Source organism: Hemiscyllium ocellatum, chromosome 4 (assembly GCF_020745735.1).
Source record: "Hemiscyllium ocellatum isolate sHemOce1 chromosome 4, sHemOce1.pat.X.cur, whole genome shotgun sequence".
In the NCBI taxonomy this organism is placed as follows: Eukaryota; Metazoa; Chordata; class Chondrichthyes; order Orectolobiformes; family Hemiscylliidae; genus Hemiscyllium; species Hemiscyllium ocellatum.
Window position 1 is genome coordinate 104,774,644 of NC_083404.1, and position 24,008 is coordinate 104,798,651.

Sequence of the window (24,008 nt, forward strand, 5' to 3'; positions counted from 1 at the left end):
AAGTTAGAGGTAACTTTTTTTAAATAGTGATTTGTGTGTGGAATGAACTTCCAGAGGAAGTGGTGGATGCTCGTACAGTTACGACATTTAAAAGACAGTTGGATAAATACGTGAAGAAAAAGGGTTTGGAGGGATATGGGCAAAGAGCAGGCAAGTGGACTGTTTAGTTTGGGATTATGGTTGGCATGGACTGGTTGAACTGAAGGGTCTGTTTCCATGCTGTGTGACTCCATGGCTCTAGAATACTAAAATTAGGAGTTTAGGAATAAAAGGTCGTTCTTGGTACAGAGAAGAGGAAAAATTATTTCTCCTAGAGGTTTGTTAATCTGTGGACTGCTCTTATTATGGAGACTGGGTCACTTTAATTATTCAAGGCTGTTAAGTTTTAAGTTTGCTAGACAATGTAGTAAAGGACTATGGGGACAGACAAGAAAGTGCAGTGGAGACCATAATCAGATGAATTAAGATCTTACTGAATGGTGGAGTAGTGCTGATGCCCAAGTTGCATTCCTATGAATGTATCTACTGTCTCTGCAGCTGCTTCTTTTCAAATCCTGGGTTGGAACTCATCAAATCCGGGGGATTTATCGCCACTTAGTCCTATTCATTTCTGGAGGACTTTTTAAAAGTTGCCCTCATGTCTTTAAGCTCCTCATTCTTGTTATACCCTAGGTTTTTCATTTTTTTAATTCTGATTTTTCTTTTGTACTCTGTCCCATGAAAATATATACAAATTATTTAATTTCTGTCATTTCCTTATTCCCCATTATAATTTTAACTGTGTGCTCCTTAAGGATCCATGTATGGTTTTACCAATCTCTACTGATTTGCACATCGAGAGAAACGTTTCAGGTCTCCTTTTACATTTCTTGCTAACAACACTCCAGAGAAAATAGTCCTAGCCTATTCAGATTCTCCCTATAGCACAAACCATTCAACCCTGACAACATCTTTGTAAATATTTTCTGAACCCTTTCAAGTTTCAAACATCTTTGCATAAATAATATTCCGAAAATTGCCTAACTAATGTCCTGTCTAGCTACAACATAGCCTTCCAACTCTATACTCAATGTTCTGACCAATAAGAGAGAAAATGAGGACTGCAGATGCTGGAGATGGAGTCAAAAAGCGTGGTACTAGAAAAGTACAGCTAGTCAGGTAGCATCCGAGGAGCAGGAGAGTCGACATTTCGAGCATAAGCTCTGAAAGGCAAGCATACCAAATTCCTCCTTGTTATGACATGAAGGTGAACCCTCTGTTAATTAAACCAAGCACCCAGAACCTCTTTAGCAATGTTAAGAGCTATTTCACTCACTTTTAATTTAACCAATCGCAAGTAACCAAAAGTAAATAAATTTTTTCATCTAACTTTAATTTAAAAATCTAGAACACTAATTGGCAAGTGTTCAAATCTGTTGGGATTCTCGTGTCCCAAATCTGGCCAAACTGCCCAATTCCCTAACTGGATCTGTCCAAATCTGGGACGATGAGCCCCCAAATCTGTTACGACACAGAGGCGAACTAATCTGTTAATTAACTCAAACACCCAGAAAAGCTCACCTTGCCTCGCCTCATAATCTGTTTAAATATGAGTGACAGAGAACTTCTAATTTTCACTATTAAGTCTATTTATCATAGATGTATGAAAAAGAAATCATGCTTGACAAATCTACAGGAAGTTTTTGAGGGTATAGCTCTAAAAGTGAATATTAAACAACAACTATTCACAACTCCAAGCCCCCCTTTTTCGTAGCTGCTTACTATCTGCCTCTAACTCCATAATAATATGCTGTTCCTATTAAACACTTATTAAAATTACGTCAACTTAATTTCAAAACCACACAGTTGCTGTCTTCTTCTTTGTCTTCACTCTGGGTCTTTCTGGGTTGTTGTCTGTCTTTTTATTGTGAGTATGTTTCATGTGAAAAGGTACCTTTGATAGAGAGTGTTTCCCAATTTCTTGGGGAGCAAGATGTTGTATTGGCAGTTAGCTCTCTCTCTCTATGGCAGTTGCTCTCTCCAATTTTCAAAATGTCTATATTCTTATACCCCCAACATCGGATTGTCTCATTGGTTCGATGTTGGCAAAAGAATAAATTCAAACTCAATTGGGTTTTAATATCCAGGGGCATAATGTAAACTGGTTAAATTCAACTTGTCGTCAAAACAGCAGCCAAAACTCAGGTATCTATTTCACAGTGAAATGTTACATGTTTTCAATTTTCCAGTACACTCTGGGATTGCCATCTAGTCATATACACAGGTGCTTGTAATTGCTCAGTCAGTTCAGACCAGCATTCTCTGTCTCTGAAAGATATAGTACACGCCTTCAACTTCATAACACTCCTTCACCACCCTGTCCAGCTGCGACTCCATTTTCAAGGAGCTATGAACCTGCACTTTAAGGTCTCTTTGCTCAGCAACACTCCCAAGGACCTTACTGTAAAGTGTATAAGTCCTGACCTGATTTGTCCCTCCAAAATGCAGTACCTCACACTTATTTAAATTAAACTCCATCTCCAGCCCATTGGCTCTATGGTTAAGATCCCGTTTTACTTTGAGGTAACCTTCCTCAATGTCCACCTCCAATTGGAAGGTAGCTAACGTAACTGTACTATTTGAAAAGGTCGAGAGAAAACAGAATTATAGATTGGTTAACCTGACATCATTAGTAGTGAAAATGCTAGAATCCATCATAAAAGATTTACTATGAGGGAATTTGGAAACCTGTGACGGAATTGACAGAGTCAGCATGGATCTTTGAAAAAGAAATCATGCTTGACAAATCTACAGGAAAGTTTTGAGGATATAACTAATGGAGTTGACAAGGGGGATCCAACAGATGTGGTTTGCTTGGATTTTCAGAAGACTTTTGATAAGATCCCATAAAGGAGAGTGTATAAATTGAAGTGCATGATATTTTGAAGTAGTGTATGACATGGACAGAGAACTGGCTGGGGCAGGAAACACCGTAGGAATAAATGGGTCATTTTCCAAGTGGCAGCTAGTGGGGTACCAGGGACAAGTGCTAGGACTCCCAGCTATTCACAATATTTACCTCATAGAAACCTATAAATTCTAACAGAATTTGACAGTGTAAACACAGGAAGGATGTTCCTGATAAGTAGGGAGTACAAATCAGGAATCATAGTCCAAGGATATAGAGGAGGCTATTTAGAATTGAGATGAGAAATTTCCTATCCAGAGTGTAGTGAGCCTGTGGAATTCTCTGCCACAGAAAATAGTTGAGGGCAAAACTTACTTAAATATTTTAAAGATATATCATGGAACCCCTGCAATGTGAAAGCAGGCCATTTGGCCCAACAAGTCCACACTGACCCTCCAAACAGCACCACATCCAGACCACTTCCCTACCCTTTCTCTGTAACCGTGCATTCCCAAGGCTAACACACCTAACCTACACATTTCTGAACACTATGGGCAATTTAGCATGGTGAATTTGTGTAGCCTGCACATCTTTGGACTGTGGGACGAAACCAGAGCACCAGGCAGAAACCCACATAGACACAGGGAAATGTGCAAACTCCACACAGTCGCCCGAGGGTGGAATTGAAGCTGGCCCATGGTGTAGTGAGGCTGAGATGTTGTTAGGTGTAGTTCTTAGGACTAAAATGATCACATGGTATTGGGGCAAAAAGCAGGTACAGAGTACTGAGTTGATGATCAGCCATAATTATCTTGTACGGAAGCGCTGGCTGAAAGGGGTGAATGGCTTACTCCCTTTCCTATTTTTGATGTTTATCTTGAAATATATTAAACAAAATTCATTTGTGATCCTAGACACAGCTTGTAGGAAATATTGCACACTTTCTGCAATTATAAACTGCATCTTGCATTACTATTGGGGATTTGTTCATCAGTTTGTGTCTAAAATTTTCCCCAAGAGATCTAGTCTTCACAGCTGTTTGGAACTCATTTGGAGAGCTTTGTTAGGTTATGTGTATCCCAACTTAGAGTGAGGGTGCTCGTCTTGGAGATGTTTTACCTCGGGACTAATAGCCAAGTGCTGGAAAGTGGGACTAGTGTGAATTTAGAACAGTACTTTGTCAGTGCAGACTTGGTGCCCCCAAGGGCTTCTTCTGTGCTGTATGATTCTATGGCTGAGCTCCAATTACTGAATGGCGCAATTGACAAAAGCAATAAAGCTGGTGTTTAAATTTAAACAATAAAGAAGTGGGAATCCAAAATGATGTAGACACCAGATTTCAGTTGAATTAGCTAAAATTAGAGTTGTGCAAATACAGAATAAAATGTAAATAAAGTGAGTAAAGGTGAGTATTGAAGGCTGTTGAATGAAGTAATGGAAGTATGGGGTTAAAAAGGTAGGCTATCAGGCTGATTGCATGGACCAATGACTGCCTCCTCTATCTCAGTTTGGAATATTTGTAATACATTAGTTTTCACTTTTCATTAGGTCCCTTGGGTTTAGTCATTTTAACAAATTTAATTTGTACTTTAATTCTGCAATATAAATATAAGAATTATTATTCATTATTTTCATACACTAATTTGAGACTGCTTGTGCTGTGTTGATCCAGGATTAATTCAGCAGTTCTCTGAAAACGTTTACAATGCATTCCTGGTGTCGAATCCTTCAGATTGCATAAGTTCCTACTCCTTGTGTAACCAGTGCAGTGGGGAGGAAGAATTGATTAAAGGTGTGCTTTTGGCTGGCCTATACCCTAACTTCATTCAGGTGAGAAAGAGAAGCCCCAAATTCAGGCATGGCCTGGCTTGATCGGAGTATAGTAATTACTTATGTTTGTGTAATATCATTTAATATAAAAAAAGTCACAAATTTTTATAAGGAAAGTCAGGAAAGAGGAACGATATAGAGAGAAGTAGCTGTGTAGAGGGAAGAGAGTGGAGTTTCTGGTGTCCTCAGGAGAACTTTCCTGATTAGCATGTTTCTGAACCGTTATGAAGGAAGTGTTAGCAGAGCTGGGGCATGGGTTTGTTTAGTACAAGTGAGAACCAGGTTAACTGTAGAACATTCACAGAGGGAAATAAAAAAGTTCATGAGAAGCTGGGTGAGAGTGTGAGAAGAAGCTCGCAGCTAACAAACCGAGTCTAATAGCCATCTTCACACATGCAAGTGTGAAATGTGGACTGGTGCTCAATAGGAACCAAAAAGGGATTAATGCATGGAGGTAGAAAACTAAAATATTAAGTTTGTACGAGAGAACATAGAACAGTATGGCACAGGAACAAGCCCTGCCCTTCGGTCCACCATTTGGCACCTGTTTTTACCAAGGAACATCTAAACATTAGAATTAGAAGCAGGCTGAGGACATTCAGCCTCTCCACCATTCGATAAGATTGTGGCTGATCTGATTGTGGTCTCAACTCCATATTCCACCTAATCAGATTTCTTCTCACTCCCTTCTTAGTCAAGAATCTATCTGCCTCTGCCTTAAAAGTATTCAGTGACCCACCAGTACTGCTCTTTGGAAGAGACAATACCAACGACACTTAACTCTGAGTGGGGAAGAAAAAAAATCCTCCTCATTGTAAAATGTAAAAGCCAAGTTATGGCTAAAGAGGAGAGAGTTGAGATATAGAATGGACTGAAAATTGACAGAGGAGCTATTAGAAAAGTTGTCTGTATTTAAAGTTCATTCACTAGAGTCAGACCAGATACATCCAAAGATATTGAGAGAAAATGAAAGGAATTAGCTGAAGTTATAAATTTTTCTTAGGTGCTGGCAGTGTGGACTGGAATGTTGCAGATGTAATACTTTTGTTCAGAAAGATAACCACAGCAACTAGAGACTAGTCAATTTCACTTCAGTGATGGGAAAGCATTTAGAAATTATAATTGGATAAAATTAACATTCACATAGTTAAATGTGGATTCATTAAGAAGAGCACATATAGATTTATTGAATGGAAGTTGTGTTAAATTGATTTTTTTGTTGAGAAAGAGTTATTGTTCTACACATGGACTTCCAAAAGATGTATGATAAAGTTCCATGTAACAAGCTTGTCAGCAAAAATAAAGGCCTTGGAATAAAACAACTAATGGCATCATGGATATGATTGAGTGACAGGTAATAGTAATAATAAACAATTTATTTTGGCCTGAAGTAAGGTATACAGACAGGTTAGGACAGTGGGCCAAAATGTGGCAAATGGAATTTAACGTGCATAAGTGCATGGTCATGCATTTGGGTCGAAGAAAATGGAAAAGCGACCTATTATCTTAATGAGGAGAGACTGCAGGTGCTCCGATGCAGAGGGATGTAGGTGTACTCGTTCATGAGTCACAGAAAACTAGCATACAGGTGCAGCAGATAAAGAGAGCGAATGAAATGTTGGTTTTTATATCTAAAGGAATAGAATATAAAGGTATTGTTGCAACTATACAAGGTGTTAGTGAGACTGTACCTGGAATATTGTGCATAGTTTTGGTCCCTTATTTGAAGAAAGATGTAATGGCATTGGAGGCAGTTCAGAGGAGGTTCACTAGCTTGATCCCAGTGATGAGGTGTTTGTTGTATGAAGGGACATTGTTGAACAGTTTAGGCCTGTACTCTCTGGAATTTAAAAGAATGACGGAGGTCAAATTGAGGTATTCAAGATGATAAAAGGTGTGGATAAAATTGATGTAGAGTGGATGCTTCCTCTAGGATGGGAGATCGCAGTCTTAAAGGGTAGCAAATTTAAAACAGAGTCAAGGAGAAACTGCTTCTGCCAAAGGGTTGTGACTCTGTCAAATTTGCTAGCCCAAAGTGCAGTGGCTGCTGGGACAGTGAGTAAATGTAAAGAGGAATTAGACAGACTTTCTAATTAGTAAAAGGTTGAAGGGTTCTGGAGACAACGCAGGAAAATGGCATTGAGGAGCATATCAGCCATGATCAAATAGCAGAGCAGACTTGATGGGCCAAATGGCCTAATTCTGTTCCTATATCTGATGAATGTAGGAACAGTGAGGTTCCTCAGGATTAAGTTAAAAATCTCACAACACCAGTCCACAGGTTTAATTGGAAGCACACTAGCTTTCGGAATGACGCTCCTTCATCAGGTGATAGTGGAGCGCTCAATCCTCAGGATGGCTGACTTGATACATTTTTATGATCTGGACTTGGGTGTACAGGACATGATTTTAAAATATGCAGAAGACTCAAAACCTGGAAGTATTGTGAACTTGGAGGAGCATAGTAAAAATTTCAAGAGAACTGAGAATGGTTGTGAAAAATTGGTGGACGTATGACGGATAAAACTTAATGCAGAGAAATGCGCAATAGTACAGTTTGAGAGGAAGAAGGCATATTGTACAGCATGAAAATTGGCAAGTCACGTTGCAGCTGTATAAAGCTTTAGTTTAGACCATAGTTGGAATGTTATGTATACTTCTAGTCACCACACTGCCATAAGGATGTGGAGGGTACAGTAAATGTTTACCAGGATGTTACCTGGTTTGAAGACTATTAGCTATGAGGAGAGATTGAACAAACTGGGTTTGTTTTCATTTGAGCGTCAGAGGATGAGGGGCCGACCTGATATAATTTTGCCAGATTATGAGAAGCATGGATAAAATGGACAGTTAAGAATATTTCTCCCAAGGGTGGGAACGTCAATCGTTAGGGGGCACAGATTTAGGACAAGAGGAGTTAGGTAAAGGTGTGAGAAGCAGGTTTATATTCAGAGGGTGATACGCGTCTGCAATGTGTTGTCAGAGGAGGTGGTGGAGGCGGATACAATTGCAACATTTAAGATGCATTTTGGCAGAGAATAGAGGGATACAAACCATGTAGGAGGCTAAAGGTTTTTAGTTTAGAAAGGCATCATGTGTCGGCTCAGTCTTGGTGGGGCGAATGGCCTGTTCTTGTGCTGTTCTATGTTCTTTGGTACAGCAGTGGAGGGACAATATAAAGGAAGGTCAAGTGATCAGTCGATGATAGAAAAGATGCTGGGTTTTAAACAGTGTTGAAGATTGTGAATGATTTGATTCACTGTGATGCTGAGGAGTAGGATGATTCCTTTTGTGGGAATACCTAGAGCTGGAAGTTACCATTTAAAAATAAGTGGTGATCCGTTTAAACAGAGAAGAACTTTTTTCACTGCAGGACACAAGTCTTTGGGGCTGTCCTCCTTAAAATATGATGGAAGCTGGGTCTTTGAATATTTTTAAAGCAGAGGTGCATAGATTCTTGCTAAGCAAGGAGTGAAAGTGATCTTAATACATGGTGCACGTGCTCAACTTCTGTTAAATGAATGAATCATTGACAAGGGAGTAGAATTTATAGGTGGAATTGAAAATGGCAATGCCTTTTATCTTCCTAACACTGAGCTGAAAAAAGCAGAAAACTGATGATGATTGTGGGGATTAACAAAAGAAACAGTGAAAATGATACAAGGGAGATAAGTTGCATAAACTTGACTTATTTACTTGTGTTTGGGAGATTAAAGGATAATCAATAGATGCTAAAGTTATTTGATGGGATAGATGGAGGTAAGCTGTTTCCTTTTGTGAAAGAAGGAAGAATACGCAGATAACTTTGAAATTAGAGCAACATGATTTGAGAATGAAATGAGGTATCTTTTTACCACACAGAGAAAATCTGGAAGTCTCCCTAAAGACAGTGTGTTACTAATGTTACTAATCGATCGAGGTCTAATAGGATCATGGAACAGGCTTAAAGAGCTGATTGGTTAGCACCAGTTCCTACATTTTGAACTGAATTGACTAACCTATTTAACAAGCTTTTTTTGTTCTCCTTTTTGTTTGTAGCTGAGACATGGAAAAGTTACCAAAGAGGGAAAATTTAAACCCAACAGCCTGGTCTACCGTACTAAAGGTGGGCAGGTATTGCTGCACAGATCTACAGTGAACAGGCAAGCCTTGATGTGTGTGTGTGCATACATGCGCAAAAAGAGGTGTTAGAAGATATATTTCATGTTAGAAGATCGTTAGTGCTGCTACTTAAGTGCAAAGCACGAGGAAGCATGGATGTTTTGTCATTTAGGGCAAATTATTGCAAAGCTAATTGCTTCTCATTCAACAAAATATTTGATAATAAATATGCTGAGAGGTGTGTCCTTTCTCCACTTCCTACTGTTCCTTGGACTGGTATGGGAAGGGGAAAATGGGTGAATGCAATTATTACAACTAAAGAAATAACCCTCATTTTATTGATAAGGCCCCTGAGTCAGAAAATCAAATGAGATGCGTACAGTAGATCTCCTACTAAACTGGGAGATCCAGAAAATGGGAGTTCATATCCCACCATGCCAATTTGAGAATTTGAATTCAATTTAAATGTCTGGAAATGAAAAGCTAGAATGAGGAAGAATGGTCATTAAGCTGTCAAATTAATTCACTAATGTACTTAAGAAAATTAAGAAATCTTATTCTTTTACATTCTGACCTTTTAGTGATTCGAGTCCCCAGCCTCACATCAAAGGCCTCTGAAATAGTCTCGCAAGCTACTCAGTGGTTAAAACTGGTGGTAAAAGTATCCCTACTTGCTACAGGGAAGGAAAGTACTGTCAGCTTTGCTAGAGATGCTGACATCCTCTAAATTGCTGTTATTCTGAAGTTACTAAACTAAATCTCCACAATCTGCTCAGAATGTCACCAAAGATTGAATATTGCTGAAATCAGACTCATGTTTCTGAAGTTTTTTGTCTTGCATGTATCAGATCAAACTTAATACCAAATTTCAAACAATCCTACCACCCTGTACTGTAAAGGAAAAGGATGCTGATTTTTGGTAAATTGATTTTGATTGGGAAGGTGTTGCTATGGGAAAAAAAGAACAATAGACAAAACTGACTCTCCAAGCTACCAGGTAATTCAAATAAAATGCAAGCTTTGAACATATCGCTTCTGTTTGCTGACGATACGTCCCTATGCAAGGTCCAATTTGCTTCTAGCATGGATACATCAATTATGTTATGAACTTAACTGATCACTTTAAATCGTACATTGGTATAGCTATTGATGGACTCAGGATTGTTCAGCAAATGCTGCTCAATTGCAGATTCATGTTTCTCAGTAAATAGTTTGGAATTTGCAACCATTGGCTGGTTGAGAGTGGTCTGTACCCTACATAATGCAAACAACCAAAGCAACATGTCCTTTAATTCAATTAGCCAGTTGTGGAAATGTATAGCCTTTGTACGCTGCATTTAGTGCTGGCACCAAGATTCATACACAACATTGTGTAATTCTGTGGTAGGTAGAAGACCTTTTTGGACTGACTTAGCATCCTCCACTCCTATCTACAGCAAGCTTACTTCACTGGTCAATGTGGAATTCATTCAGCTCCACACATTATAATACAGATAGTACTTGTCAGGAGAGCTCTGGCCATTTGCTGAGCTTGCAAGCGTAACACAGGAATAGCTTAAATCTATTCTGTGGGAAAGTGGTTATTCTGATCAAATCATTGTGTTCTGAGTTTTGCATAAACTTGCAGATAGACTAAATACTGCCACATTTGGACCTGAAGTTCCCAGTCAATCTCAAATTTACCTGGAAAGGCACAACATGTGGAAGTTAAACAGGCTGTTTCATATTGCTGCTGAGCTGTGGCTACAGGAATAGTATTTTCATGACAAGATGTTGCCATAATTTCATAAAGACGTTCAGCCCAGCAGATAATTGAGCGACATTGTATATGAAATGTATTGCTAGAACATTCCCAGGTATATAGGTGGATGTCCCATTGAATTGCTGATGGAGTCAAGGAGTGTTACCTTTGGTTGTTTGTAATGTGTCGAGTACAGACTGTATTAAACCAGCCATTGCATTCAAAATCTGAAACAAAATGATTCTCCAGTTGTTGAACAACCCTTAGTGCTGCAGTAAGAAACAATAATTGGTTGAGCTTGGAATGTGGTTAATTTGTAGTTACTATAAACTGTATAACGTCAGATACAGCATTATATTTTTTGCAAACAAATGAAAATATTCAGACTCTGCACTTTTTTTGTTAATTATCTGGTAGTTACATGTCTCCTGTTGTTTTCTCCATGGCAGTGTTTTGCAGAATTGGAGTCAGCTTGTCAACCAACCAGCAGCCTTTTCTCCTGTTGTGATCACTTCAAATTTGGCATTCCTGTTCTAGCCCTAATGGCTGCAAGGTGCATAGCTTCAACAACTTGTATCTCTGTTCAGCAATATTCAACTTTGAATATACTGATTCAGACCAGAGCATGGAGTTCTCCCCTGCCTCTTCATCCCATGTCATTGTCAGGAACCATTGTAAGCAGTGCTTCCCCTACTGTGTTAATACAATTTTGTAATTCATTGCCAGGAATGAGGAATATTTTAAAAGTCGTTGGCTGACCTATTTCACGGCTGTGAAATCCAATGGGAACGTTTTTGTTCGTGACTCCTCCATGGTCCATCCATTGACTCTGTTAATGCTTCCAGATTGTGACATTGACATCAAAGGTAAGTGTTGTGGCAGTGGCAGTGGTGGTGGGGGGGGGGGGGGGGGTGCTGCTTTATACTTTCAATAAAATAGCACATGATTCAGCAACAGACCGTGAAGAGATCCCAACAAATTTTACCAATGGATGAAGAAGTGAAAACCCACTATAGCTTTTAAAACACACAACTTTCATGTTGTCTGGAATCTTTGTTCTAATTATAAGCTATTCCTGCAAAGCTGTCAGACTCCATGAAGGCAAAGAGAAGGTCATATTTGTGCCAGAAGTCTCTGCCAAAGTTGCTGATCTCTGCCATGTTGACTGATTTGAACTTTGGGCAGAGGGAATCTGTCGTTGGCTTGTGTGTCCCTAAACTAGAGGAGAATAGCATAATTTAATCTATCATTGCCATCAAGCCAAGAGATCAACCTTGATTAAATGAGGAAACTGGGAGAGCATATCAGAAATCGCAGTGGCCATACCTAAAGATGAGATAACAACCTGGTGAAATTATAATGCAAGGCTGTAAATGTGTGCTAAACTATGGAAGCAGCATACAATAAAACAAAACAATCCCATGATAAATAGATCAGATTAAAGGTCTGCAGTCCTACCACATCCAGTTGTAAATGATGATGCGCAATTAAACAACTAACCCAAGGAGGGGAACATTTTCAGTGATGGGAGCACAGCACATAACTGCAAAAGACATTTGCATACCCTCAGCCTGCAGTGCTGAGTCAGTGATCCAACTTATTCTTTTCATGATGTCCACAAAGGTATAGATATCAATTCAGTCCATTTAATATCAAGAAACAGCTGAAAGCACTGGGTACAATGATGTTACATGCCTTGATAGCACGCTGGCAGTAATATTGAAAACCTTTGTTTCAGAGCTAGTCCTGAGCTAAGCTGTTCTGTTATAGCTACAAAACTGGCATTGATCCCCAATTTGGAAAATTGTCTACAAAAAGCAAGACAAATTCTAACAAACTCAATCAGTTACACTTGATTATCATCAAAGTAGTGGAAAATACAGCCAGGTGGAATGTAAACAACAAGACCCTTCTCAGTGTTCAATTTAGATTCTTCCTCGGGCCACTTTATTCCAGCTCATGTTATAATCTGAGTTCTGGGACTCTTGCTGAGATATTTGTATCATCGATAGTCACAGGTGAGGTGCCGAAAGACTGGAGGTTGGCAACTGTTTAAGAAGGGTGGTAAAGGACGAGCCAGGGAACTATAGACCAGTGAGCCTGACATCGGTGGTGGGCAAGTTGTTGGAGGGAATCCTGAGGGACAGATGTACATGTATTTGGAAAGCAAGGACTGATTAGGGATAGTCAACATGGCTTTGTGCGTGGGAAATCAAGTCTGTCAAACTTGATTGAGTTTTTTGAAGAAGTAACAAAGATGATTGATGACAGCAGAGCGGTAGATGTGATTTATATGGACTTAAGTAAGGCGTTTGACAAGGGAGACTGATTAACAAGGTTAGATCTCATGGAATACAGGGAGAACTAGCCATTTGGATACAGAACTGGCTCAAAGGTAGAAGACAGAGGGTGGTGGTGGAGGGTTGTTTTTCAGATTGGAGGCCTGTGACTGTAGAGTGCCACAAGGATCGGTGCTGGGTCCTCTACTTTTTGTCATTTACGTAAATTATTTGGATGTGAGCATAAGAGGTACAGTTAGTAAGTTTGCAGATGACACCAAAATTGGAGGTGTAGTGGAAAGCGAAGAGAGTTACCTCAGATTACAACAGGATCTTGCCCAGATGGGCCATTGGGCTGAGAAGTGGCAAATGGAGTTTAAGTCAGATAACTGTGAGATACTGCATTTTGGGAAAGCAAATCTTAGCAGGACTTATATACTTAATGGTAAGGTCCTAGGGAGTGTTGCTGAACAAAGAGACCTTGGAGTGCAGGTTCATAGCTCCTTTGAAAGTGTAGTCACAGGTAGATAGTATAGTGAAGAAGGCGTTTGGTATGCTTTCCTTTATTGGTCAGAGTATTCAGTACAGGAGTTGGGAGGTCATGTTGTGGCTGTACAGGACATTGGTTAGGCCACTGTTGGAATATTGCATGCAATTCTGGTCTCCTTCCTATAGGAAAGGTGTTGTGAAACTTGGAAGGGTTCAGAAAAGATTTACAAGGATATTGCCAGGGTTGGAGGATTTGAGCTATAGGGAGAGGCTGAACAGGCTGGGGCTGTTTTCCCTGGAGCATCAGAGGCTGAGGGGTGACCTTATAGAGTTTTACAAAATTGAGGGGCATGGATAGGGTAAATAGGCAAAGTCTTTTCCATGGGGTGGGGGAGTCCAGAACTAGAGGGCATAGGTTTAGGGTGAGAGGGGAAAGATATAAAAGAGACCTAAGGGGCAACATTTTCCACTCAGAGGGTGGTATGCGTATGGAATGAGCTGCCAGAGGATGTGGTGGAGGCTGGTACAATTGCAACATTTAAAAGGCATTTGGATGGGTATATCAATAGGAAGGATTTGGAGGGATATGGGCCGGGTGCTGGCAGGTGGGACTCGATTGTGTTGGGATATCTGGTCAGCATGATGGGTTGGACCGAAGGGTCTGTTTCCATGCTGTACATCTCTCTGACTCTAACTGAGAGTCACAGTCCTTGGAGTCAAGTGTTAAGTGTGGCATCATGTAGAGTTGAAGAATGAGGGAATCGGGAAAACTTGCTCAAGTCATACTTAATACATAGGATGACAGTTGTGTTCTTCAAAAGGCAGTCATCTCTGCCTCAGGACATTTGCTGCAGGAATGCCTCAGTATTCCTCCTTGAAATGCCATCATCCCAACCATCTACAGCTGCTTGAACAATTACCTTGCCTCTATCGTAAAGTTGGAAGTGGGGCTGTTTGCTGTTGGATTGCAATGTCCAGAATCATTTGCAACTCCTCAGGTACTGAACTAGTCTGGTCTCCCATGCCGTGTTCCTTACTGTAGAGGACTGTCATGGTTGGGTCGTTAAGTGTATTCAGGCTGAGATACAGATTTTTAATCAGTAACTGAATCATAGGTTATGGGGAAAAGACAAGAAAATGGAGTTGAAGGTTATCAGCCAAGATCTCATCGAATGGCAAAAGCAGAGTTGTGGGCTGAATAGCCTACATCTGCTCCCATGTCCTATGGTCTTACAGAACTGGTTAACCGTCAGGCTTGGGATAATAAAGTGGTACCGATGTAATGACCGTCTCCAAGATAGAATCTCACCATCTCCCCTTGGAATTAACATTGCTGAATTCTCCACTGTTAATAATCTGGAGATTACTATGCCCAGAATAGGAAAGTAAAATTTGAAGGAACATAAAAATAGATTCTATGGTTCTATAGTTATGTAAAATGAGAAGATTAACAAAGACAAGTGTGGATCCATAATAGGCAGAATCAGAATTTATAATGGAAAGTAGAGAAATGACCCCGTCTCTCACATCTGCTTTAGAACACGTTAGAACAAGATCACTGTCCCATTCATTTTTTAAAAACATTTCATTCCTGGACATGGGCGTCACAGACAGGCTGACACTTATTGCCGTCTCCAGTTGCCCTTGAGAAGGTGGTGGTGAGCTGCCTCCTTAAACTGTGCTGTAGGTTGACCCAGAATGCTGTTATGGAAGGAATTCCAGGATTTTGACCCAGTGACAGTGTAGAAACAGCTATATATTTCCAAGTTAGGATGCTGGTGAGTGCCTTGGAGGGGAACTTGGTGTTCTCCTAAATGTCCTACCCTTGTCCTTCTAAATGGAAGTGGCTGTGGGCTTTGAAGATGCTGTCTAAGGATTTCTGAGGAATTTCTGCATATATCCAGTAGATCATGTACATTGGTGCTACTGAGCATTAATGGTGGAGGGTGTGGATACTTGTGGATGTGCCAATTAAACAGGCTGTTTTGTCCTGGAATTGTTTTCAAGCATTTTAAGTGTTGGAATTGCACCCATTTAGGTAAGTGATGGGTACTCCGTCACACTTGTGCTTTGTAGATAATGGATAGGCTTTGGGGAGTCAGGAGGTGAGTTATTTGCAGCAGCATTCAAACCCTGTGACCCTCTGTTGTAGTCACTGTGTTTGTGGAGAATTCAAAGCTGAAAAATGTGTTGCTGGAAAAGCGCAGCAGGTCAGGCAGCATCCAAGGAGCAGGAGAATCGACGTTTCGGGCAGAAGACCTTCAGGAATGAGGAGGGTGTGTCAAGCAGGCTAATCTAAAGGTAGGGAGGAGGGACTTCGGGGAGGAGCGTTGGGAATGTGATATCGCATTCTTGCTTGACATTTGTGTATCGTGAATGTGACTTACCACTCGTTAGCCCAAGCCTCGATATTGTCTCGATCTTGTTGCTTTTGAATATGGACTGAGGAATCATGAATGATGCTGAATATTGTGCAATCGTTGGCGAACATCCCCACTTCTAACCTTATGGAGGGAAATTCATTGTTGAAGCAGCTGAAGATAGTTGGACCTAGATCACAACTACCCTGAGGAATTCTTGTAGAGATGTCTTGGAGCTGAGATGACTGACCTCCCAGCAATCACAGCCATCCTCTTGCATGCCAGGTTTGGTCCCTGATTCCTATTGATTCCAGTTTTGCTCGGGCTCCTGGATGCCACACTCAGTCAAATTTGCCCTTGATGTCAATGGCAGTCACTCTCTGCTACCCTCTGGAATTCAGCTCTTTTGTCCATGTTTGAACGAAGGCTGTAATGAGGTCAGGAGCTGAGTGGCCCTGGTGGAACCTAAATTATGTGTCACTGAACAGGTTATTGCTGAGCAGGTGCTGCCTTATCACAGTGTTGATGACCCCTTCCATCACGTTACTGATAATTGAAAGTCAACTGATGGGATAGTAATTGGCTGGCTTGGATTTGCTTGCTTTTTTGTGGACAATATTTCATATTGTCTGGTAGGTGCCAGGGTTGTGACTGTACTAGAAGAACTTGGCTAGGGGAATTGCAAGTTCTGGAGCACAAGTCTTCAGTGCTATTGCCAGAATGTTGTCAATGCCCGTAGCCTTTGTAGTTTCTCCAACTGATTCTTGATATGTGCAGTGAATCAGAGGGCTTCAGTTGCTGAAGACAAGTATCTGTAATGATGGGGATGATGAGATACTGAAATGAACATTCATTCGGCATTTCTGGCTAGGATTGCTGCGAATGCTTCAGCTTCAAATTCTGCACTGATGTGCTTGCCTCTTCCATCATTAAGGATTGGGATGTTTTTGGAGCCCCATCTTCCAGTGAGTTATTTAATTGTCCATCACCATTCATGTCTGAATGTGGCAGGACTGCAGAACTTAGATCTGATCTGTTGGTTGTGGGATCACTAAACTCTGCCAATCACTTTCTGCTTGTGATGTTTGGTTTTCAAATAGTCCTGTATGGTAGCTTCACCAGGTTTACATCTCATTTTGAGGCATGCCCTCCTGCACTTCCATTGAACCAGGGTTGATTCTCTGTCTTGATGGCAGTGGCAGAGTGGGAGATATGGTGGGGCATGAGATTGCAGATTATGCTTGAATGCAATTCTGCTGCTGTTCATGACCCATAGTGCTTCATGGACGCCCAGTCCATGAAGCACTAGTTCTGTTGCTAGTTCTGTTGGCAATCTGTCACATTTAATACAGTCAGAGAGAGGTACAGCACGGAAACAGACCCTTTAGTCCAACCCGTCCATGCCAACCAGATATCCCAACACAATCTAGTCCCACTTGCCAGCACCAGGCACATATCCTTCCAAAACCTTTCTCTTCATATACCCATCCAGATGCCTTTTGAATGTTGCAATTGTACCAGCCCCTACCACTTCCTCTGGTAGCTCATTCCATACACGTACCACCCTCTGCATGAAAAAGTTTCCCCTTAGGTCTCTTTTATAACTTTCCTCTCACCCTAAACCTATGTCCTCTAATTCTGGACTCCCCCACCCCAAGGAATAGACTTTGCCTATTTATCCTATCCATGCTCTTCATAATTTTGTAAACCTCTATAAGGTCACCCTTCAGCCTCTGATGCTCCAGGGAAAGCAGCCCCAGGCTATTCAGCCTCTCCCTGTAGCTCATATCCTCCAACCCTGGCAATATCCTTGTAAATCTTTTCTGAACCCTTTCAAGTTTCACAACATCTTTCTGATAGGAAGGAGACCAGAATTGTGTGCAATATCCCAACAATAGCCTAACCAATATCCTGTATAGTCTCAACATGACCTTCCAACTCCTGTGCTCAATACTCTGACCAGTAAATGAAAGCATACCAAACGCCTTCTTCACTATCCTATCTACTTGCAAGTCCACTTTCAAGGAGCTATGAACCTGCACTCCTAAGGTCTCTTTGTTCAGCAACAATCCCTTACAGCTTACCATTAAGTGTATAAGTCCTGCTAAGATTTGCTTCCCCAAAATGCAGTACCTCGCATTTATCTGAATTAAACTCCATCTGTCACTTCTCAGCCCATTGGCCTATCTGATCAAGATCCTGTTGTAATCTGAGGTAATCATCTTCGCTGTCTACTACACCTCCAATTTTGGTGTCATCTGCAGTCTTACTAACTGTACCTCTTATGCTCACATCCAAATCATTTATTTAAATGATGAAAAGTAGTGGACCCAGCACCAATCCTTGTGGTACTCCACTGGTCACAGGCCTCCAGTCTGAAAAGCAACCTTCCACCACCACCCTCTGTTTTCTACCTTTGAGCCAGTTCAGTATCCAAATGGCTAGTTCTCCCTGTACTTTGTGAGATCTAACCTTGCTCATCAGTCTCCCGTGGGGAACCTTGTTGAAGGCCTTACATAAGTCCATATAGATCACCTCTACCGCTCTGCCCTTATCAATCCTCTTTGTTACTTCTCAAAAACCTCAATTAAGTTTGTGAGACATGATTTCCCATGCTCAAATCCATGTTGACTATCCCTAATCAGTCCTTGCCTTCCAAAATGCATGTACATCCTGTCCCTCAGGATTCCCTCCAACAACTTGCCCACCACTGACATCAGGCTCACTGGTCTATAGTTCCCTGGCTTGTCCTTACCACCCTTCTTAAACAGTGGCACCATGTTAGCCAACCTCCAGTCTTCCGGCATCTCACCTGTGACTATCTCTGATACGAATATCTCAGTAAGAGTCCCAGCAATCACATCCCTAGCCTCCCACAGAGTTCTAGATTACACCTGATCAGGACCTGGGGATTTATGTACTTTGATGCGTTTCAAGACATCCAGCATTCCTCCTCTGTAATATGGACATTTTGCAAGATGTCACCATCTATTTCCCTACATTCTATATCTTCCATATCCTTTTCCACAGTAAATACTGATGCAAAATACTTGTTTAAAATCTCCCCCATTTTCTGCGGCTCCACACAAAGGCTGCCTTGCTGATCATTGACGGGCCCTATTCTCTTCCTAGTTACCCTTTTGTCCTTAATGTATTTGTAAAAATTCTTTGGATTCTCCTTAACTCTATCTGCTTAAGCTATCTCAGGTCCCCAATTTGCCCTCCTGATTTCCCTCTTCAGTATACTCCTATTTGCCTCTATATTCTTTTAAGGATACACTCGATCTATCCTGTCTATACCTGACATATGCTTCCTTCTTTTTCTTAACCAAACCCTTAATTTCTTTAGTCGTCCAGCATTCCCTTTCACCCTAACCGAAATGTACTTTCTGTGGACTCCCATTATCTCATTCCTGAAGGCTTCCCATTTTCCAGCTGTCCCTTTACCTGATAGTACTCCACAAGACAGTGGACGATATTCTCAGTGGGACTTTGACTCCACAAGGATAATGCAGTGATCATTCTTTATCAATACTGTCATGGGCAGATGCATCTGCAGCCAGCAGATTAGTTAGGATGAAGTGAAGTATATTTTTCCCTCTTGCTGGTTTTCTCACCACCTGCCGCAGTCCAGCAGCTATTTCCTTTAGGACCCGACCAGCTTGATCATTAGGTGCTGCTGCTGTTGAGCCACTCTTGACAGTGAACTTTGACATTCCCCTACCCAGAGTACATTTTGCACCTTTGCTAACCTCCGCGTTTCCTCCAAATATTGATCAGCAAGAGGTTTTCTTGCCCATGTCTAACCTTGAAACAATAAGTGTTGGGAGTCAATGTTGAGGACTCCCAGGGCAAATCCCTCCAGACTATATGCTATTGTGCTGCTGGGTCTGTGCTGGTGTTGTTTGGGACATTGCCTGCACTATATGATTCAGTGAGTGTGGGTTGTCATTGGAATAAAATCCTGGAACCATTTTCCTAACAGCAGTGAGAATGGATCGGCCCAGCATGGACCAAAGCGACTGGAAAAGGTGATTCATCACCACCACCTTGTTGAGGGAACGCTCGCTCCTTGTGAATAAAAAAAAATCCCAGGCTCTGTTCGAAGACTGCAGTTTGTCCTATACATGTTATTTGCAACAAGGAGCCCTTCACAATGAAAAATCAACTCATGAATAGACTCCAATATGGAGTAGTGGAGATAAAAATTTTCAGACTTCTAAGGACCAATTGGAAGCTGCAAGATTCTGTAAGATTTACAGATCATTCTGGATACAAGTATGGAATGACCTCCCGAATGTGCAAGTATTTTGAGGATAAAATATTGTTAGGTGTGGATTAACTGATGAGGGAACTGATGAATTTACCTCAATCATACTGTAGCAAATGTGTTTCAGGCTTCATTCCCTCAGTTTGAGAGATTCACATTAAAGAAAAACAAACTACTGCAGGCTGGAGGGTAAATTGGTTAAATAATTTACAACTTTATAAAAGGGCCTCAGGTTTTGCAGCCTTCACGTTTCATTTCTGTTTCAGATGATGGTGACTCTGTGCTGCTAACTCTGGCTGACTCTAGCCTCCTGCAACTCGAGCTGGACTCTAAGACTGCCTATTTATTGTACAGCTTCCGCAAAGCTGTACACAAGATGATAAAGAACTGCCTGCGATATGAACTCCCAGAAATATCTTCTGATCTTCGGAAAGAAAATGGGGAAGTGCTGTCATTGCTTGTGGAGCTCTTGAACTGTTGGCCAGCAGAGTGAGAGGTTCACTAGGAGGAGAGGGGAGATATCCAACGTTTATATTGTATTCTGTATCAGAATTGCTTAACCCAGTGTACAAAAAAAAATTGTATCTGCTTTATTTAATGCAACGAGAGGCTAAAACTGCTCAACTTTCTGCAAAATTATGTGAAACTGATGGGCAGACAGGTCTATCATCTCAGATAATTTATAACTGTTAATAATGGATTGCGCGTAAAACTAATCAGAATAATCTTATTAAGCAAGAGCCTAACTAAAGGGATGAATGTGTTTCTGTATGGAAAGTGTTGTCTAATTTCCATGATTGAAAAATTTATTTAAATACAAGTTTGTCAATATGTTTTTGTATTTTTTTTAAACAATTGTTGCTTTGTCAGTTTACATTGGTCGAACTTGGCCTCAGACTCAGCGCTTCAAGGGTTTAAGCCACACTCCAGGATTTCAGCACAATTGGAATTTTGGCTAATCATCCTCCCTTAGCACCATCAACAATTGCTAATTCATCCCATTGCTTTTTATGCAGACCACTATGGTTAGTTTGTAATCCCATAGTGGCAGCCAAGTTAAGTGACTGTACTTTGAGATAATTGGCTCTAGAACCCAGAGGTATTGAAATTGTGCTCTAATTATTTCATTTACTTTAGTGCATGTATTCAAAGTTCCTCTGAATCTTTGCATCTTTGACCTCATTGATAATAGGTATTCTTGGGCAAACAGCAGTAGAAATATATTTGAACATTTTAGTCAGGGCATTACCAATACTGGCTCCGAATCGTTAAACTTGCAGTCCTAACACTTGTCTTTATATCTCTCCACAATCTCACATTCGGCTTTGCATTTACACTTCTTTCTTCCCTACCCTTACAGCTCTCTCTTCGCAATGTTTTTAAGTTCTTGACAAGGGCCATACACAAACCTTCATTGCTTTTGAGATGAGTTTGAACATAGGTGGTTTGGATAGTATCCTTATTTCTTTAATTATTTTTTAGCACAACTGCTAATAAATTTGCTTAGATTCCAGCCCGAGCTAATCCACGACTATTAAGAGGTAAGGATAGAAATTTAGGTCATGACTACTCGATCTAAAACAAAGTACTGAATAAATTCTCAGGCTTGGGGAAGTTCTATTGAAATGTTCTAATTAAATGGCCCTTTTTAAGATGGGAAGGACGGTAATCTGTTGTTTGGCTTTGTGTAGGATTTTGTCTTGATGGCTAATACCCCTTATGCTATTAAGAAAGTGGCAAATCCAAGGATGTACTCTGGTTCATAACTCAACAAACAGGAAAAGCTTCAACCATACACCAACACCAACAGCTATTCTCGCAGAGTTCTGCAGGGGTCAGTGTTTGGACCTCAGTTATTTACGTTATATATTAACAATCTGGATGAAGGAACTGAGGCTGTTGTTGCTAGGTTTGCAGATGACACAAAGATAGTGAAGGGGCAGGTAGTGTTGAGAAAGCTGGGTGGCTGCTAAAGGACTTGGACACAATAGTTAAGTGGGCAAAGAAGTGGCAGACTGAATACAATGTGGGAAATGGACTTTGGTAGGAAGACTAGAGACATAAAGTATTTTCTAAGTGGGGAAAGGCTTTGGAAAAGATTTAGGAGACCTAGTTCAGGATTCTCTTATGGTTAATATTAGGCGGTTAGGAAGGTGAAATGAATGTATTAGCATACAAGAGCAGAGATGTACTGCTGAGGTTGTATAGGGCTCTGGTCAGACCACATTTAGAATGTTGAGTAGTTTTAGGCAGCACACCAAAGGATGGATGTGTTGGTCAAGTTTACAAGAATGACCTTGGGGATGAAGGGCTCGTCATGAGAAGCAGTTAAGGACTCTTCCTTCCTAACTCCATTGAGTACAGATGGATAGGGATGTGGGGTGGGGAATTCTAATTAAAATTTACAGAAAACCAAGATGTAGAGATGTTTCTACTAGTATGGTGTTTTGGCTTTCATTAACGGGGGATTGAGTTTAAGAGTCGTGAGATCTTGTTGCAGCTCTATAAAACTTTGATTAGACCACACTTGGAATACTGTGTCCAGTTCTGGTCGCCCTATTATAGGAAAGATGTGGATGTTTTGGAGAGGGTTCAGAGGAGGTTTACCAGGATACTGCCTGGACTGGAGGGCTCATCTTACGAAGAGAGGCTGAATGAGCTCAGACTTTTTTCATTGGAAAAAAGAAGGAAGAGAGGGGACCTAATTGAGGTGTACAAGGTAATGAGAGGTAATGATAGCCAAAGACTTTTTCCCAGGGCAGAAATTGTTAACAGGAGGGGTCATAGTTTTAAGCTGTCTGGCGGAAAGTATAGAGGGGATGTCAGAGCCAGGTTCTTTACACAGAGTTGTGAGAGCATGGAATGCGTTCCCATCAGCAGTTGTGGAAGCGAGGTCATTGGGGATATTTAAGAGACTGCTGAACATGCATATGGTTGCAGAAATTTGAGGTTTTGTACATCAGGTTTACCTTACATGAGGATCAATGGTCGGCACAACATCATGGGCTGAAGGGCCTGTTCGGTGCTGTACTGTTCTATATTCTAATAGGAGAGATCAGGACCTGTGGGCTTAGCCTCAGAATGAAGGTTAAAAATCACAACACCGAACTCGGCAAGATGGCAGCGATTCTGTAGAATTGCTGTGGACAGCTCTGCCTAACAGCCAAGCCATACTGGGGTTTTTTTGCCATCCCTGGCCAACTTATGTGGAGGAATTATTAGTTTAAAAACTTCAAATTATCGACAAATATGTTTTTTGAGTGCGAAGGATGCCAAAAGGAAAAGGAGCGAGGAAACAGCAGCAGCCTCTCCCGAACCCCCGGGGAACCTGACAGACTCACAGGAATTGGCAGCAGCGATGGCGAGACTTACCTCGAAGGTTGAGGCTGCGATTGAGGAGATCTGTGCCCATGTCCAGCCCATTGTGTCCATACTGCAGAAGCATGAACTGGAGCTATGGGGCCTCAGGGTGCAGCTGGAGAAGGTGAACCACAGCCTCGGAAGCGCCGATCAAGTTCTCATCTGGTCAGATCCAGGTACTGGAGCGAGAGGTGCGGGCCTTATAAGACCAGGTCAACGACCGCGAAAATTGAGGTTGGAGGACGAATCTTCAGATGGCCGGGCTCCCAGAGGGTGAAGAATTTGGGCAGCCAGTCAGCTTCTTTGAAAGCTGGCTGCCACTGTTCCTGGGCCTTCAAATCAAGTCCAGCTGGCTGCAGATTGAAAGGGCCTATCGGATCGCAGTGCACAGGTCTGAGCCGGTACAACGTCCCTGCCCAATCTTCGTGCACTTCCACACATACAATCGACAATAGGTGCAGGGGTAGGCCATTCTGCCCTTCGAGCCTGCACCACCGTTCAATATGATCATAGCTGATCATCCTTAATCAGTATCCTGTTCCTGCCTTTTCTCCATAACCCTTGATTCCACTATCCTTGAGCACTCTATCCAACTCTTTCTTAAATGAATCCAGAGACTGGGCCTCCACTGCCCTCTGGGGCAAAGCATTCCACACAGCCACCACTCTCTGGGTGAAGAAGTTTCTTCTCC

At 41.3% G+C, this 24,008-nt stretch overlaps 1 protein-coding gene across 1 annotated transcript in view; it reads left to right on the plus strand.

Annotated features, from left to right (window-relative positions):
• Positions 1 to 20,716, plus strand: part of dhx30 (DEAH (Asp-Glu-Ala-His) box helicase 30) — an 87,379-nt gene extending 66,663 nt beyond the window's left edge. Inside the window, exons 16-19 of the mRNA XM_060824438.1 lie at positions 4,560 to 4,717; positions 8,756 to 8,859; positions 11,286 to 11,425; positions 20,224 to 20,716. Coding sequence (XP_060680421.1) covers positions 4,560 to 4,717; positions 8,756 to 8,859; positions 11,286 to 11,425; positions 20,224 to 20,450 — 629 coding nt within the window. The 3' untranslated portion in view covers positions 20,451 to 20,716. The remainder of the gene's footprint in view (positions 1 to 4,559; positions 4,718 to 8,755; positions 8,860 to 11,285; positions 11,426 to 20,223) is intronic.
• Positions 20,717 to 24,008: the final 3,292 nt, after the last annotated feature.